The sequence below is a fragment of the Chinchilla lanigera genome, unplaced genomic scaffold (genome assembly GCF_000276665.1).
Source record: "Chinchilla lanigera isolate Chin_1 unplaced genomic scaffold, ChiLan1.0 scaffold00036, whole genome shotgun sequence".
Taxonomy (NCBI): Eukaryota; Metazoa; Chordata; class Mammalia; order Rodentia; family Chinchillidae; genus Chinchilla; species Chinchilla lanigera.
Genome location: NW_004955437.1, coordinates 6,015,845 through 6,032,298, shown reverse-complemented (window position 1 = coordinate 6,032,298; position 16,454 = coordinate 6,015,845). Strand labels below are relative to the sequence as shown.

The following is a 16,454-nucleotide window of genomic DNA, read 5'->3' as shown; positions in this document are numbered from 1 at the left end:
GCCCCGGCTCCCGCGCCTGCCTGACCGGGCGCGACCGGGCTGCGGTCCCCAGGGGCCCTGGACGTGATCTCCGCAGCCGCGCAGCACTCCAACGCCGCCATCGCCGAGATGGTGAGGTCCCGCCCGGCCCCCGCCGCTCCCCCGGGGTGGCAGGGCCCGGCTGAGGGTGTCGCCCCGGCAGGAGCGGCTGCAGGACCTGTGGGCCGTGTACCAGCGCCTGGGCCTGGACGACGACATCGTGGACCCCTCCAACGCGCTGCTCCGCGAGGGCCCGGTGCTCAAGATCTCCTCCCGCCGCCGCGACCCCATGGAGCGCTACCTCTTCTTGGTAGGGCGTCCCAGGCCCCGGTGCCCACCCAGCAGCCGGCACCAGGAGAAACGGCCCGCTTCACCCCCAAAAGCCAGGGGCTCCCCTGAGATCCGGCATGGGGTCCCACTTGGAGGTGTACATCTCCATCAGCCCTGGCGCCTGAGCCCTGGAGCAGCCTGGTGGCTTCTGCGGGCCATGGGCAAGGCGACCCCTGGGTGCCCATCCTCGCCCCACCCATCCTCCCCTCCTCCGGTCACCTGGGAGCCCCGAGAGCCGTCCCGGAAGTGGCGGGAGGAAGGGGACTGTGGTGCCCGGCTCACCCCGTGTCCCCTGCAGTTCAACAACATGCTGCTGTACTGCGTGCCCCGGGTCCTGCAGGTGGGCGCCCACTTCCAGGTGCGGACCCGCATCGACGTGGCAGGGATGAAGGTGGGTCCTGCGCCTCGCTGCCCAGGGCTTCGGGGACCAGCTGGATCCCCATGGGGCCTCGGGAGCCTGAGTCCCTGGTGCTCCCCGGGGGCACCCACCGCTCTCCAGGGTGCTGAGCCCCTGGCCTGGCTCTGCCTTCCCCGCCGTCTGCTGCCCTCACCCCTGGCTACCCAGGGATGCTCGTGCCAGGGTGGGGACAGGGCTGTCACGGTGTCCACTGACGGCACCCTCCCCTCAGAGCCTCCTGATGACCTCAGTGGAGGGCTGATGTTATTTCCTGGCACTTGGGGTGTGTTTTTTGTGGTCTTTTAAAAATAATTTTAGCTGGGCACAGTTGTGCACGTATCTAATTCCAGCAACCCAGGAGGCTGAGGCAGGAGGATCTCGAGTTTGAGGCCAGTCTGGGTGGTTTATCCATTCAGCAAGACTCTGTCTCAAAATAAACCCTAATGCTACAAAATAAAGACAGTGCAATCCCCAGGGGCTGGGGATGTGGCTCAGGGCAAAGGGCCTGGGTTCGAGCCCCTATATCACAAACTAAAATAAAATGAGAGAGTCCACAGTCAGTGGAATGGCCGCATGCTGTCCACCGTGGAACCATCGCCCACCAAGGGAAGGTGTAGCAGGGTGCAGTGTCCCCCTGGCACTTAGAGCCACAGGGCCTTGGGAGTCTTCTTGCCTGGGCCCACACGGTGATAGGGTTTGAGCCCAGCCCCCATGCCCCTGCCGGGCTTCCGCACCAAGCCCAGTATGTCCTGTGTCTTCAGGCCTGGCCCGGAAGCAGTGCCTCACCCTCATGCCTGCCCTACAGCCCTGATCCCTCCAGAGGCACTCGAGATCCCTCCACGCACTCCCTGTCCCACACTGCCCCATGTGGAGCGGCCTGAGGATCATGGAAGCCGAGGCCCCCACCTGGGGAGTCTCCCTTCCCGTCCTGAAGCAGCCACGGTGTCCATCCCAGCACTCTGGGAGGCTGAGTCAGGAGGATTGCTAGTTCAAGCCCAGCTGGGTAACTTAGAGACTTAATGAGACCCATCTCACGGTGGGGGCAGGGATGGAGCTCTGTGCAAAGGGCCTGCGGGTGGACATAAGGCCTGGGGTTTGATCCCAGCAGCAAAGAGAAACTTGCTGGGCCCTCCTGGTGAACTAGCTGCCACCCAGTGCCTCCTTCTGAGCAGCCTGGGTATGGCGGGTGCAGCACTGCCCACAGCGCGGAGTCTGCAGAACCATTTCTAAGTCTGGTGTGAAGGCAGCCTGGCCTATGACACCCAGCCTCCTCCTTCCTGAGTGCAGGAGCTGATTCTCAACCTCAGCATCTGATTCTCCCCACAGCCGGACGTGATCTTATTGCTTTGCCATCCTGCTCAGGGCTGGCCTAAAAAGAAAGAAAGGGTGTAAGCACACAGACCCCTGGGGACGCTATGTACAGCTGTGCAGGTTGTGCACTGCACAGGACATCTCATTCTAAGAGGCGCTGTCTACAGCCGACCACAGATCAGCCGACTATGGTACACAGTCATAGGTTGGATATTCATAGCAAGCGTTGCCCGGCAGATGGCAGTCAACTGTTTTGTACCAACCAACAAAACCCGGGTATGATGCCAGTTTGCCAGCAGATGTCAGTAAAGCACCTGGGGGCAGGGGACCCTTTTCTCAATGGCACAGTGGCACCGGACAGACTGGGCAGACCCTAACCCTGCAAAATAAAAACAGTGCACTGTCCAGTAACACACAGAGGGGAAGAGACAGAGAGAGAGAGTGAGCACAGGACAGCCAGAGGCCCGGGCACCGGCTGGCTCAGCAGGACTAGGAGGTGGCCACGCGCTCCCTGTCCCTGTGCCCTGAACGTGACTGGTCCCTGGGCGCCAGGCTGACTGGTGCCGCCCTCCCTCCCTCCCTCCCACCCCGGCCCTACAGGTGCGGCCACTGCCTGACTCCGAGTTCCCGCACTCCTTCCTGGTGTCGGGGAGGCAGCGCACCCTGGAGCTGCAGGCCCGGTAGGTGGGGACGCCGGGGACGTCTGGGACTCCCGGACACTCACCCGCCGCCCCGCCGGCCTCACGCGCCCCCTCCCGCAGGTCCCAGGAAGAGATGATCTCCTGGATGCAGGTACGGCCTCCCTGCTCTGCCTGAGGCGCTGCCCACCGGCGGGCTGGGGTTGGCCCTGTGTTCAGGTCCGCTGGGTGCATCCCTTGCCCCCTCTGGGCCTGTGCGGCCCGGGGCTGACGTCACCCAGCGCATGCTTGGTACCCGGAGCTTGCAGGGGGGCTGGGGGCGGTGACTGTTGGGTGCCAGGCGGGTAGATGTCCGGAAGCTGCCCGCCCATCCTCCCTCAACGCCCGACCCCACGCCCCAGGCCTGCCAGGCCGCCGTGGACCACATCGAGAGGCGGAACGAGACCTTCAAGGCTGCGGCCCAGGGGCCGGAAGGCGATGCCCAGGAGCAGGAGGTACAGGAAATGGGGCTCGCTCCCTCTCGGGCTCCCAAGGCCAGCATGGAGGGGCGGGGGCATCACCTGCTGGGACAGCTCCAGCCCCGCGCCTGAGCTCCCGCTGCGCCCCTCGCCCCTTGCAGCTGCAGTCCGAGGAGCTGGGCCTCCGGGCCCCACAGTGGGTGCGCGACAAGATGGTGACCATGTGCATGCGCTGCCAGGAGCCCTTCAACGCCCTGACGCGCCGGCGCCACCACTGCCGAGCCTGCGGCTACGTGAGTGCCCGCCAGCCCTCGGCACGGGCACCCCACGGGTTCTGTGGCTGACCCCGGGGGCGGGGGCCAGGGCGGTGCGCGCATCCCGCCGCAGCCGGGACACAAGCGACTCTAGCACCGAGGGCACGCATGCATCCAGGTGCAGGTGACAGTCACTTCCCCAGGCCGCCTGGTGGCTCCCGTCTATGAGGGAGAGGGCACTCGCAGCTGGCCCCGAGCCTTGAGCCCATTCACACTTGCAACCTTGTAAGCAGTTCTGTAACCTCTTAAAAACCACCGGGCGTGGCGGTGCACGCCTGTCATCCCAGCACTCAGGAGGCTGAGGCAGGAGGATCGTTGTGAGTTCAAGGCCAGCCTGGGCTACATAGTGAGTTCCAGGCCAGCTTGAACTGCATAGTGAGACCTTGTCTCGAAATAATAATAATAATTAATAAATGCATGTAGCAGCAGGAGGGAAAATGAGTATTTACTCACTATATTAATTTATATTTCTCAATTTAAAAACTCCTCGGAGGCGGCTCCGGCTCCAGCGGGGGCACTTGCCTGGCCTCCAGCAGGCGCTGGCTTTGTCCCAGCACCGCACCAAATAAAGAGCCCTGCTGTGTGGGGCCGCCCGGTCCTGCCTCTGGTTCTCACAGCTCCGCCTGGCTGCTGCTGAGTCACCGTCCCGGTGACCTGGGTGCCAGTTTCTGTCTCCCCCGCCTGCCCCAGGGTACCTGGGAGGGCGGGGCCGCCACTGGGCGCGGTGACAGGGCCGTGCCTCCTCCCTCTGCTCCCTCTCTTCCCCCACCGGCTGGCCGGGACAGCCGGGTTCTCCCGTGGCTGAGGGACGCCTGCAAAAGCGAGCTGGCCAGCAGGGGGCAGTGTGGGCAGAGGGAGGGGACACCTGTGAGGCCAGGTGTGGGACTTCCCGACCTCGGCCAGCTAAGGACCAGCCCTGCAGTGCCGCCCGGGCTCTTGCTCCTTCCTCTTGACCCCCGTCCTCCGCCCACCCCGCCAAGGCGGCCCCTCAGGCCAGTGTCCCCGCCCGCCCGCAGGTCGTCTGCGCCCGCTGCTCCGACTACCGCGCCGAGCTGCAGTACGACCGGGGCCAGCTGCACCGCGTGTGCGCGGCCTGCTACACCTTCCTCACCGGCCGCGTGCTGCCCGAGGAGCGCGAGGACCGGAGGCGGGGCATCCTGCAGGTGAGGCCGCCACAGGGCCACCGTGTCATCCTGTCCTGCTGTCTGCCCTCAGGCCCTCGCCCGGTGCCCGTCCAGATGGAACAGGACAGGGCCTGCCCCCACAAGGAGGCCCTCGGCCGCAGGCTGTCGGGCAGACTCCCCGGCCCAGCAGTGCTGGCGTGGCCACCCCGACCCGCCCTGTTCACCGCCCTGTGGCCCGGCGCAGTCACGGGAGGGGACACGGAGGCTCCAGGCAGGCAGACTGCAGATCCGGGCTGCTGGTTCTTTCCCAGGGAGACCCGGGTCCAGAGACGTAACCCCCAAGGGCACAGGGCAGCCCGTGCAGCTCTGGGGACCCCACAGTGCACCGCAAATCCCGTGTCGTGGGCCCAGACACTGGCTGCCCGCACAACCCTCTTAAAGGACAGGTAGAAGGGCCAGCGTCCCTGCGGACCACACAAGGCACCCTCCTGTTCCAGGACACCTGCCCTCTCCCCCTCAGCCCTGCCCTGGGCGCCCCCGGCCCCACATTGCTCTGTCCCTGCTGTCCCCCTCTGCCGCAGAAAGGGGCTGCAGCCGGGCCCGACGGCAGCGTGATGAGCGGCTTCCTGCAGCTGCTTGGGGACAGGTGGGGCCGGAACAGCAGCCGGAGCTGGTGCGTGATCCCCCGGGACGACCCCCTCGTGCTCTACGTCTACGCAGCCCCGCAGGTAGCACCTGCCCTCTGCGCACCCGCCGGCTCCGGCCGGCAGGGAAACAGGCCCAGGAAAGGGCTGGGGGTTTCAGAGCCGGGTGGGAGGCAGGTTATTCTCCCTGCTCTCCAGTCCCTTCGCCAGCCTGCCCACCTTCGGGGGCTTGGGGGAGAGCAGCCTCACAGCTGCCTTTGATTAAGCCAGGCACAGTGACCTACACCTGTAACCCCGACATTCTGGGAGGCTGAGGCAGGAGGATCCCATGTTTGAGCCCAGCCTGGGCCACTTTGCAACTTCAGGAGACCCTCCCTCTAAATAAAAAATAGAAGGGGCTGGGGCCGCAGCTCAGTGCCAAGGCCCCGGGCTGACAGCCGCCACTGCTCTGTCCGGCAGGACGTGCGGGCACTCACCACCATCCCACTGCTGGGCTACCAGGTGACCGCCGGGCCGCAGGGGGACCCACGCGCCTTCCAGCTGCAGCAGTCGGGCCAGCTGTTCACGTTCCGGGCTGAGACGGAGGAGCTGCGGGGCCGCTGGGTGGAGGCCGTGGGGCGGGTGGCGGGTGGCGAGATCCCCGAGGCACCCGACCCGGCCGTGCTGTCAGACTGACCCGCCCGGCTCCCGGCCCCTGCCCCGCCCCACCCCGGCCGTCACGTGACCTGGTCTTGGCGTCTGCCGGGCGTGCGCCCTGGTTCACCACCGGGCCAAGGCGGGACTGTCCCTTCACGGAGCAGCGACCAAAGGTCCCCGTTTGCTGGTGGAGGTGGCTCCTGAGCCGACACTAGGAGGGTCCGGGTGACCCAGGACTCTGCTTCACAGCCCAGGTCCCAGCAGGCTGCCGCCTGGGCCCTCAGGGTCTTCAGATGACGAACAGATGCAAGTCCGTTTTAGAATTAAAAACACCCGGTGCTGTGTCTGGCTTCTTTGATCCGGCCAGGGGAGGCGGTGGTGTTTCTGGGGGGAACCAGCAGTGTCTCAAGTGCGGCCTGGGGTACGGGGTGAAAGAGAAAGCAAACCCCTCCTGGGTCGGGCACCTGGCAAGCTCTGGCTGGACAGCGGTCATCGTAGCAAGCCCATTGGGCGGCCCCACGCTCGGCGTTTTACATGGATTATTTCATTTATCGTCAAGAATCACAATCGCAAAACAGGCATGGTGGCACCTGCCTGGAATCTCAGCACTCAGGAGGCTGAGGCAGGAGGATCCTGCGTACAAACCCAGCCCGCTCTGCCGGCAGAAGAGGCTGTGTTTTCCTGAGAGACCACCAGGGGGCGCCAGGGGTCAGTTGTCCTCAGCCACCCACCCTGATGGCTTCTGGCCTAGAAGTGGGGAGAACGGACAAGGCGCTGTTTTTGCCACTGACACGATCACCTTTGCCCAGCAGGTCACCCGACTCTGCCCAAGGCCACAATCCTCCTGCAGGGCATTTAAAGATGTTAAAAGAACAATCCAGAAGAAGGATTAAGGGAAGCACATGCTGGGGGCAGCAGCTGCCAAGGTCCTGGGGCTGGGGGCTGCCTGGTGCCTGTGAGGAGACCACCACAGGGCAGGCTGGGAGCAGCAGACGGCCAGGCTCTCATGGTGCCAGCTTGTGGCCACTGCAGCCAGGCAGGGGCAGGGCAGGAGCTGCAGAGCAATTGGCATCCAAATCACGCATGAAAGCTGGGTGCCTATAATCCCAGCTGCTCGGAAGGCTGAGGCAGGAGGATTGAGGTTTGAGATCTGCCTGGGCAACTCTGTGAGAGGCTATCGGGAAATGTTCAATGTTCTGGGAGGGAGCTCAGCAAGAGCGTGCTCACCGAGCTGTGCCAGGCCTGGGACTCAACCCCCTTATTCCAAATAAAAAAAACCAAGTGACCAAGACATAAGGAAGAGGTCTGAGGACCAGGTCTGGTGCACCCAGCATTCTAATCATGAGCCCCCCGGCTTCCTGACTGCACCCTAAAACCTGCAGCTACGATTCTGAGAACTCAGCGGGGAACACGGTGGTGTCACAGACTGGAGGGTGAGAGCCCATCTTGCTGCCCATGGCCACGGGAGACTCATTAAACACACTTCTGCCCGCTGGCGGGAACACATCAGGGAAACTGAGGCACCCTACCCTGGAGAGTGACGCAACTCTTCCACAGGAAGCTGTAGATCTCAGGGGGCCTGGTCCCATCCCCAGCACTGCCGGAAAGAAAATAAGAAAGAATCTTTTTTTTTTGGTTTTTTTCGGGTATGGGGAATCGAACTCACGACATTGTGCTTGCCAGGCAGGTGCTGTGCCACTGAGCTAAATCCCCAGCCCTAAGAATCTTGAATAAGTTTTACATCCTCATCTCCTGGCATGCAACAGTATCTGTGATGCGTCTCGGAGCTATGCACAGGGTGGAGGTCTGTGCCTGTAATCCTGGCACTGCAGAGGCTGAGGAGGGAGGATCTTGGGTTTGAGGCCTTCTTGCGTCTCAAAAACAAACAAAACAGTAACAGCAGCAGAACTGCCACAGAAGGAGCTAACCGTTCTAAGCACTCACCAGGCACAGTGCAGGCATTGGCAATCGTTTCGTTCACTCTCAGTGCCACCCAGACGCTGTGGTGGTGCTGCGTGGGACCCACCGTATCGGGTGAATACTATCCCTTAGTTATTGGGGGCTGATCAGGTCTACAATCTCCTGAACGAATGTACAGCGAAAGCTAAATAAAAAGAGGCAAATGGAATGATTTCAGGGCTCCTGGAGGATCAAAGCCCTCTCACAGAATTCGAGATTCTCTCGGGGCTAAGACTAAGACCTTCTCTGGGTGGCCCGCATTTACTTAGTTATCAGAAGGGAGGGGAGTACTCAAGAAGGGTAGAACCACTCAAGGACTTCTCCAAGGAAGGTATTCAATTAATCCTTTTTTTCTTTTTTTTTTTTTTGTCTTTTTGAGACAGGGTCTCGCTATGCAGTTCAGGCTAGGCTTGAGCTCACTTTGTAGATCAGGCTGGTCTCAAACTCACAGTGATCCTCCTGCCTCAGCCTCCCGAGTGCTGGGATTACAGGTGTGGACCACCACAGCCCAGCTCAATTAATCCTTAAGAAGGATTAAATTAATCCACCTGAGTGAGATGCCTGAGGTTATAGTCTTTCTCTAGTTGAGACTGGATCCAGATTGACTGTGATCTTGTCTTATCCTTTGAGATTTTCCAGCTTCATCCACCATTACAGGTTTTAGTAGGGATCAGTGACTCACACAGGTTCACTTACTATGAGTCCGTTGCCCACGTCCAGACAAGCAGCCTAGGCTTTGGACAGGTTCACAAGTACACACAGAAAGCCAGTTGGTTAATTTAAGTCCTGCTTGGGGCTGCTCCATAGTGGTCTCCGTCATCCTCTCTCAGAGCTGGAGGCCAAAGTGCATGGTGGGTAATGCCCCCCAGGGTGAGGACTGGCTGCTACAGAATGGCTCTGGATGTCTGTGCTTTCCCAGCATCACAGGGGACTTCTGTAATCACAGAGACAAGAGGCTTTTCCCACACTGAAGGGGGACTCTCCCAGCCTGGCCTGCCCCGCCCTGGGTCCTGGCCTGTCACTGTGGTCACTCATACCCCTACTGACACCAGTGCTGTGGCCCTAACTGTGAGCTTCAGGCAGCACATGGCCATTTATTCCACCCACCCGTGGAGATATGGGATCAGGATGTGATGGCCAGTGCAGGCAGCCCTCAGGTGCCAGGGAGGGATGGATGTGTAGAGTTCAGGGCTCTTCCTGGTGGGGACTGTGTGACGTGGGAGGCCCCAACACCCCCTGGGGGCCCTCAGCATGGATTCTTCACCTGATAACACTGAGCGTCCCGGGCTTAATGACTCCAAGGGCCTCTAATTTTCACCACTGAAGGTCCTTCCAGAAGTGTCTCCACTTCCGGGAAGCTGGTCGGGCCTGGTGGGCAGGACCTGGCCTTGTACCACCTTCCCCTGGGACGTCTTCCCCAGGTACAGGACCTGCCCTGGACCAGCGTGGTCCTCCGGGCAGGCCACACACACCCCTCCTCCATCCCTGTCCCCGTCAGCCACAAGTCATGGACTGGGCCGTGGGCACTGCTCTCCCATGTCCCCCTCAATGGCCTTTTCGGGGTTTTCGCAGTGTTGAGGGTGGAGCCGTGTGGGCAGAGTCGCTGCAGGGCTGGCACCGGGGCTGTTTAAACTGTTGGGGCACTCGGAAACCCTGGTCCCTGCGCTTCTGGGGGCTCAGGCTGCCTGAGGCTGTGCAGGTGGCCTTGAGGCAGGGCGGGGTGGGGTGCAGGGGGCAGTGCGGTGGGCACCCCAGCCTGTGCAGTGTGGGGTGTGCTGGATAAGGCAGGACCGGGACGTGCAGCACATGCTTCTGCTTCAGTGTTTTCATCGTAAAGAGCTCTGCCCTCAGCCCCTCCCGCCCCTCCCTGGGCTTCGGACTCACTCGGCCCATGGTCCGCACCACTCCGGCAGCAGCTCTGGAGTCCTCTTTCGCGAGGGTCTTCAGTGGCACTGTTGTGCCTGCCCTAATATCCTGAATGGATTCAAAGCACTTTCCCTTTGTGGTTGTTTTGAGTTTGGGGAAGAGCCAGGGGTGGCATGGGGCCCAATCCGGTGACTAGGGTGGGTGAGGACATGAGCTGCGTGTCCGCTGGACAGCGCTCGGGAGAGCAGCAGTCACGGCATTTTTGCTCACACCTCATAAAGCGCTCACTTCCCCACGCCTTTCCGTCACCCCCGACACCCACAGTTGAACCCTTTCTCATGTGGCTCTGTGAGCTCGGGCAGGGGGACAGTCCCAGTCCCAGAACCCCCACGACCCCCGCCTCGCCCTGCCCACTGCCCGGCAGGTCCTCCCTGCCTTCTGACCTCGGATTTTGCCTTTGCGGGGTGGGGGTGGGGTGTCAAGGGAGCGAGGTCCCGGCTCCCACCTCCCGACCTGAATCAGCTCCTTTACCTCAGTGTCCTACAGTGAGATCCCCCATGAGGCGGCCCAGGGTGGCACCCATTGTCCTTGGGATGGAGGGGTCTTTTCTTGGGGTGGGGACACCCCGGTCTATCTACCAGGCACCCGCTGAAGGATGAGAGTTTACTCCATGTGGGGATGACTATGACGGTGCTGCTTTGAGCCTCAGCACCCACATTCAGGGGTTTGTTTTTTTTTTGGTACCAAGAATCGGACTCAGGATCTTGTGCTTGCCAGGCAGGCACTTGTGGGGTTTTTTGTTTGTTTGATGTTTTGCTGTCTGCCTGAAGTTCAAATTTTATTATTATTATTATTATTATTTTGGCTTTATATGTAGCCCAGGCTGTCCTCAAATGTGTGGCTATCCTCCTGCCTCAGCCTCCTGAGTGCTGGGATTACAGGTGTGTGCCACCACGCCTGGCCTGTTTACACACTTTAGGCATCGTGGTAGGTGTGTCACCTTTTCACAGTTTAAAAATGTAAAGACATAAGGGCCCTTCCAAGGAAAAGGCTGGGCGTGGTGGCACACGCCTGTAACCCCAGCTACTCAGGAGCTTCAGACGGGAAGATCTATAGCTGCAGGCCAGCCTGGGCAATTTAGTGACACCTTATCTCAAAATAAAGAAGTAAAAATAAAAAGGACTGGGGACACAGCTCTGTGGGAGAGCACTTGCCTAACGTGTGCCAGGCTGTGAGTTTGAGCCTCCATTCCTTTCAAAAAAAAAAAAAAAAAAAAGCCGGGCCTGGTGGCACATTCCCACCATCCCAGCACTCACAAGGCTGAGGCAGGAAGATTGCTGGGAGTTCAAGACCAGCCTGGGCTACATAGTGAGACTGTCAAAAAAAAAAAAAAAAAAAAAACAAAACAGTTTTGCAAGTGCAGTAATTTAAGCAGGGACTGGATGCAAAACAGCTGCACACACCTTCAAGTCCGGCTGGTAGTCTGCTGACCTCACACCCCAGCCGCCCCCAGCCGCGCTGAGCCTGGGGGCTCCGGAGATAGTGAGGCAGAGCCACAGGCAGCTCTGCTGTGAAATCCAAACTTCTCTCGGACTCGCTCCCCCGCCAGCCCTGCATTCCTGGGGTAATCTGTTCCAGCCGCAGCCTCTGCGGCAGAGCACCCGGTGGGTGAAACCTCCCTGCTCCCCGAGCGCCCCCTGGTGGTCATGTTCCACACCGATGATGATGATTATTATTACTATTATGGAGGGGTTGCTTTTATCTTTGTTTTTGGAGACAGGGTCTTGCTATGCTGGCCTTGAACTCGCTATGTAGCCCAGGCTGGCCTTGACCTTGCAGTGATCTTCCTGCCTCAGCCTCCTGGGTGCTGAGATTACAGGTTGTGTGCTACCGTGCCCTGGTGCACATATATAATTTTAAATCTAAATCCCAGCACTCTGGGAGGCTGAGGCAGGAGGATGGTGAGTTCGAACCTAGCCTGGGGCACTTCGAGATTCAGGGAGACTCTGTCTCAAGAGTTTTAAAAAGGACTGGGGATGGAGCTCAGTGTGAGGCCCAGGGTTCAATCCCCAGAAACCAACAAAACAAAACAAAACCCCACTCCAGGGCTTGTTTCCAATCCATGGGCAGCATGGTTAGAAGCCTGTCTGATATCCTCCTCCTCAAGGCCCACCTGGCCCTGCTGCCCCTCACACTCTCCCTCCTAGGCTCAGGCTACCTCAGGACCTTTGCACCTGCAGCCCCTGCCTGCCTCCAAGGCCTTTGTGGTGAGAGGGGCTTCCCTGGTGCAGATGCGACAGGCCAACAGGCCAACCCCCTGTGCCCACTCATCCTTGCTGTCCCTACGTTGTTACAGTCACAGAAATACTGCCTCTGCCAGCGCACAGGGACCTGTGTGCTCTTGGGCACCAGGGAGCGGCCCCGGCGTCCTCCCTCCCACCTCCCCCAGCCCACCCCGGCAGGATTCCAGGCCAGGCTCCTGAACCTGTCCGCGTGGGCGTATTGACACCCGGGGACTGACAAACCAGGTCCCTGACCCGGACCTCCATCAAAGAGCCGCGGGCTCACAAGGCCACCTGGCCATGGACACGACCCTCTGCCCCCTCCTGTGCCCTGGGCGGAGCCCGCCAGCCCTGGCTCCGCCCTCCTGGTCCCGCTTCCCCTGGGCTGCCCGAGGCGGCTGCGCGCGGACTTCGGTGCCCGCTTCCTTCACCCAGGAGGCGCCGAGGCTGCGCCCTCGCAAGATGCCCAGAACGCGGCCCGTCGGCACAGTGACGCTGCGAATCGAAATCAGCCGAATCTGGGGCTTCAGACGGGGCCAAGCCACCTGTCTTTCGCTACATGCAGCAGGCTGTGCGGACCCGGGGGCACAGACGCCCTTCCCAGGGCAGGGCCAGAAAACAGCCTTGGCCGCCAGACTGAGCCCTGATGCACTCCAGGCCGGGCGCGGATCCTCAGCCGGCAGCAGCCTCGCCCCAGACGCCTGTGCCCTGCGTTTCCTCCCCACACATTGTTCTTGATCTAAAGAGTGTAAAAGCAGCGAGCAACTGGTTATGGTGTGTGCCGGTGATCCCCGCACTCACAGAGGCTGAGGCAGGAAGGTCTCCAGTTGGAAACCAAGCCGGGCAACTTCGCGGATTCTATCTCAAAAAAGAAAAGAAAAGAGCTTGGGATGGAGCTCAGCGTGAAAGCCCTTGATCCAATCCCCAGGACCAAAACAACAACAATAATAATGCTAACAAAGCATCACAGGCTGGCCATTTTTTCCAACTTCCCCTCCTATGAAGACTCTGCTCACAGGCACAGCAAACCGGATGTGTGGCTTTTCCCCTGCGAAAGGACCTCACGCTGGCCTGGTCCCCAGATCAGCCCAGGTGCTGCATGAGACCTTTAAAGAAAAATGGTGGTGGTCCAGGCGTGGTAGCGTATGCCTATAACCCCAGCACTCGGGAGGCTGAGGCAGGAGGATCGCTGTGAGTTTGGGGCCAACCTGGGCTACAGAATGAGCTCAAGGCCAGCCTGAACTGTGTCGTGAGACCTTGTCTCAAAAAAAAAAAAAAGACAGAAGAAAAATGATGGTGGCGGGGAGCCCCTTGCCCCGACCCTCACGCTGGCTCAGGGTGGCACAGAGAGGTTGGCAGCGGCCCAGGCTCACACAGCAGGCCGCGGGCGCCCCGTGGCCTCTCCAGGAAGCAGGGTGCATTCGGGGACAGCACTTCAAACTCCATGCTCCCTGCTTCCTTCCCCACTCACAGACGGGGCCGGTGGCCCTCTGATCACAGGGCTCCTTGGCGTGCGTGACAGGGCTCCAAAGTGCTCAGCTCATGCTAATCCCACCACAGCTGATCCCAGCAGTCAGGAGGCTGAGGCAGGTGGATCTCAGCAAATTTGAGGCCAGCCTGGGCTACGTAGTGAGACCTTGTCTCAAAAAAAAAAAAAAATTTTTAGAGTCTAATTTGTCAGATTGGGGCTGGGGATTTAGCTCAGTGGCACAGCGCCTGCCTGGCAAGTGCAAGGTTGTGAGTTTGATTCCTGGTACCAGGAAAATAAATAAATAAATAAATAAATAAATAAATAAATAAATAAATAAATAAATAAATTGTCAAATTTTGGGCTGGGGATATAGCTCAGTGGCACAAGCACCTGCTTAGCAAGCGCAAGGTCATGAGTTCAATTCCCGGTACCAAAAATAAAATAAATTGTCAAATTTCTCCAAGGCCTGAATGACTGGAAGTTCTGAGGACAGGGGACTTTGAGGGAAGGGCAGGTGCCCGGCCAGGCTGGGGTTGCAGGAAGCAGAGTGGGCGGCCGGAGTAGGACAAAAGTCCTTTGCTGCCTCAGCGGGGTCACCGGCCCTGCTGGAGCCGCAGGCAGCAGGTTGGGGGGCAGTGGGGCGGGAGTGCTGGGGGCGTTGGGTGGGTGCAGGGCAGAGCCAGGCAGGGGACTCCGCACAGGCTCCCTGGAGTCACCAGTTCCAAGCAAGGCACGGCCACGGCTACGTCCCAGGCTGTTCTGGGACCCCCTAGTGGATTCAGTTCCACTCCCCTTGAATCTGGGGCGCCCGTGACATGCCCCGGGGACAGGATGTGGCAGAAGCGGCCCTGTGAAACTTCAGAAGCTGCAACACTTCTGTCAACTGGGAAGAAGCCCAGGAGGGGCTTGTCAACACTTCTGTCAACTGGGAAGAAGGCCAGGAGTCCCCTACACTCTGGATCCCAGCTACACCACCAGCAGACCATGGCTCAGCACCAGCCAGCGCAGCCACAGAGCTCTGAGAAGCCACCAGCCCCTGCCTCGCACAGTGTGTCGGGATGGTTTGTTACTCAGCAGGTGATAACCGCTACACTCTTCTACCTGTGGTTTACAGCTGAGTCTACACCTACGTGGGTCACTTTGGTTAGGCAAACTCAGTTATGATGGCTTTTATGTGAATAATCCTGTTCTCTAGGATTCATTCTTCCCACACACAGATCTAATTGTCAACTGGGTGAGCAGGGGAAGGAAATATGGTGTCTCCCTGTTACCAAGAGGGGACACAGAGGCTTTAAGAGGTGTGACTGTCCCAGCATTACTTAGCACATCCACAGAAATGCTGTTATGGGCTAAATTATGCGCTGTGATTCCAGCACTTGGAGGCTGAGGCAGGAGGGTCACTGCAAACTCAAGGGAAGCCTGGGCTATATAGTGAGTTCAAGACCAGCCTGAACTATATGGCAAGACCCTGTCTCTGATAGAAGAAGAAGAGGGAGAGGGTGGGGAGGGGGAGAGGGAGGAAAATACCACGCTGCCACATGCCTGTCATCCTAGCACTTGGGAGGCTGAGGCAAGAGGAGTCCCAGGAGTTGGAGGCTAACCTGGGCTACATAGCAAGATCCTGTTTCAAAACACACACACAAAAAATGTAAAACAAAATAATAAATAAGGTTAAAATGTGTTACATAGCGCTTTCTCTTCAACTCACAAATTTCACCCCTAGGAAGTCGCTCTTAGTAGAAGCCACAGCGAAGGTCTAGCTTCGCCGGAAGGAATCCAGTGAGATCTCAGCGAAGGTGGCGCAAGCCGGCCGTTCAAGCGCGGGAGAGGGCCGAGCAGTGCCCTGCCGGGAAACAGGCTTCGCAGAAACGATTTCAGCCTCGAAGGCAGCACACGGTGGAGTAAGTGGTAAGTTATGAAACGGTGCCCGTAATCTTATCTCTCAGGTCGATTTAATTATAGGAAAAGAGATGGGGACGAAGACAGATCTGGAAACCAGACTGCGCGCAGCGCTGATCTCCAGCGGCCCTGGGTCAGCCACGTTCTCCGTTCCATCTGCTTTGGAGAAGCACAAACACTCAAAGTTTCTCCTTTTTTTTTTTTTTTTTTTTTTTTCTTAAGAATTCATAGATCATCCTATAAATAGCAGCTCTGGACAGAGAATTGGAAACTGTTTTGAAAGAGTTTTCAAGGATACCTGACCTGGGTTCCAACGGTCAGCTCTGTTGCAAAAGACTTTCCCAGCCCTGGTGGCCGAGGGCTACCTCCACAGGAGACCTCCTGTCCGCAGGCTGCGTCCCTAGACTTTGCCAGTCAAAACTGATGGCCAGGGCCGGGGGTTTAGCTCAGTGGCACAAGCGCCTGCCTGGCAAGTGCAAGGTCCTGAATTCGATTCCCGGTACCACAACACACACACACACACACACACACACACACACACACACACAAAACCAATGGCCAACAAACAAAACAAACAAACACTGATGGCCAGGGGCCTCCAGAATATCTAGGCAGGAAGGTGGTCACCCCTGAGGGGTGGGCTTTTTAAAAAATATTGGGGATTGAACCAGAGGTCTTTGTCATTCTGCGCAAGTGCTGTACCACTGGGCTACAACCCCAGCCCTTTAAATTTTGTTTTGTTTTGAGGCAGAATCTCAGTTCAATGTCAGGGCTGGGCTATGACCTGCCATTCTCCTGCCTCAGCCTCCTGAGCAGCTAGGATTATAGGTGTGGAGTACTACGCTTGGCATGAGGTATGGTCTTGGGACTTTTATCCAACTTGTACTTCCAAGGCAACACACAGTGTGCTCTGACACCATAGGTTAAAAGCACCAAGAGTTGCCTATAATCCCAGCACTCGAGAGGCTGAGGCAGGAGGATGGTCATGAGTTCAAAGTTCAGGGCCGGGAGGTATGATAGACACTGTGAAATGATAGGAAACCACCGAAGAGTAAAGGGCTTCTGGGATGTGGGAAAAGAGAAGGGAAAGAAGGAGAAATTTTGTAT

At 58.9% G+C, this 16,454-nt stretch overlaps 1 protein-coding gene and 2 long non-coding RNA genes across 8 annotated transcripts in view; 1 reads left to right on the top strand and 2 right to left on the bottom strand.

Annotated features, from left to right (window-relative positions):
* Fgd2 (FYVE, RhoGEF and PH domain containing 2) overlaps nt 1-6,212 on the top strand; it is a 12,654-nt gene extending 6,442 nt beyond the window's left edge. For 4 of the 5 annotated variants that reach the window (XM_005389626.2, XM_013516942.1, XM_005389628.2 and 1 more), the window contains exons 7-16: nt 53-111; nt 182-328; nt 647-739; nt 2,657-2,736; nt 2,818-2,848; nt 3,096-3,188; nt 3,314-3,445; nt 4,483-4,629; nt 5,172-5,318; nt 5,694-6,212. In XM_005389626.2, the coding sequence (XP_005389683.1) occupies nt 53-111; nt 182-328; nt 647-739; nt 2,657-2,736; nt 2,818-2,848; nt 3,096-3,188; nt 3,314-3,445; nt 4,483-4,629; nt 5,172-5,318; nt 5,694-5,909 (1,145 nt within the window). In that variant the 3' untranslated portion in view covers nt 5,910-6,212. The remainder of the gene's footprint in view (nt 1-52; nt 112-181; nt 329-646; nt 740-2,656; nt 2,737-2,817; nt 2,849-3,095; nt 3,189-3,313; nt 3,446-4,482; nt 4,630-5,171; nt 5,319-5,693) is intronic. The other variant, XM_005389627.2, reaches the window with a different exon arrangement.
* Nucleotides 6,213-6,315: 103 nt separating this feature from the next.
* On the bottom strand, nt 6,316-8,564 carry LOC106149109. The gene is made up of 3 exons (XR_001235071.1): nt 8,526-8,564; nt 7,815-7,974; nt 6,316-7,467 (listed from the first exon to the last, which is right to left on the bottom strand). It is a non-coding gene; the product is annotated as an uncharacterized LOC106149109 (long non-coding RNA).
* A 5-nt stretch (nt 8,565-8,569) lies between these two features.
* On the bottom strand, nt 8,570-15,840 carry LOC102021174. 2 transcript variants are annotated; one of them, XR_001235073.1, is made up of 3 exons: nt 15,651-15,840; nt 15,157-15,503; nt 8,570-8,763 (listed from the first exon to the last, which is right to left on the bottom strand). It is a non-coding gene; the product is annotated as an uncharacterized LOC102021174 (long non-coding RNA). The 2 variants fall into 2 exon arrangements; XR_001235072.1 differs by lacking the exon at nt 8,570-8,763 and having other exon boundaries at nt 15,115-15,503.
* Between the last annotated feature and the right edge of the window lie 614 nt (nt 15,841-16,454).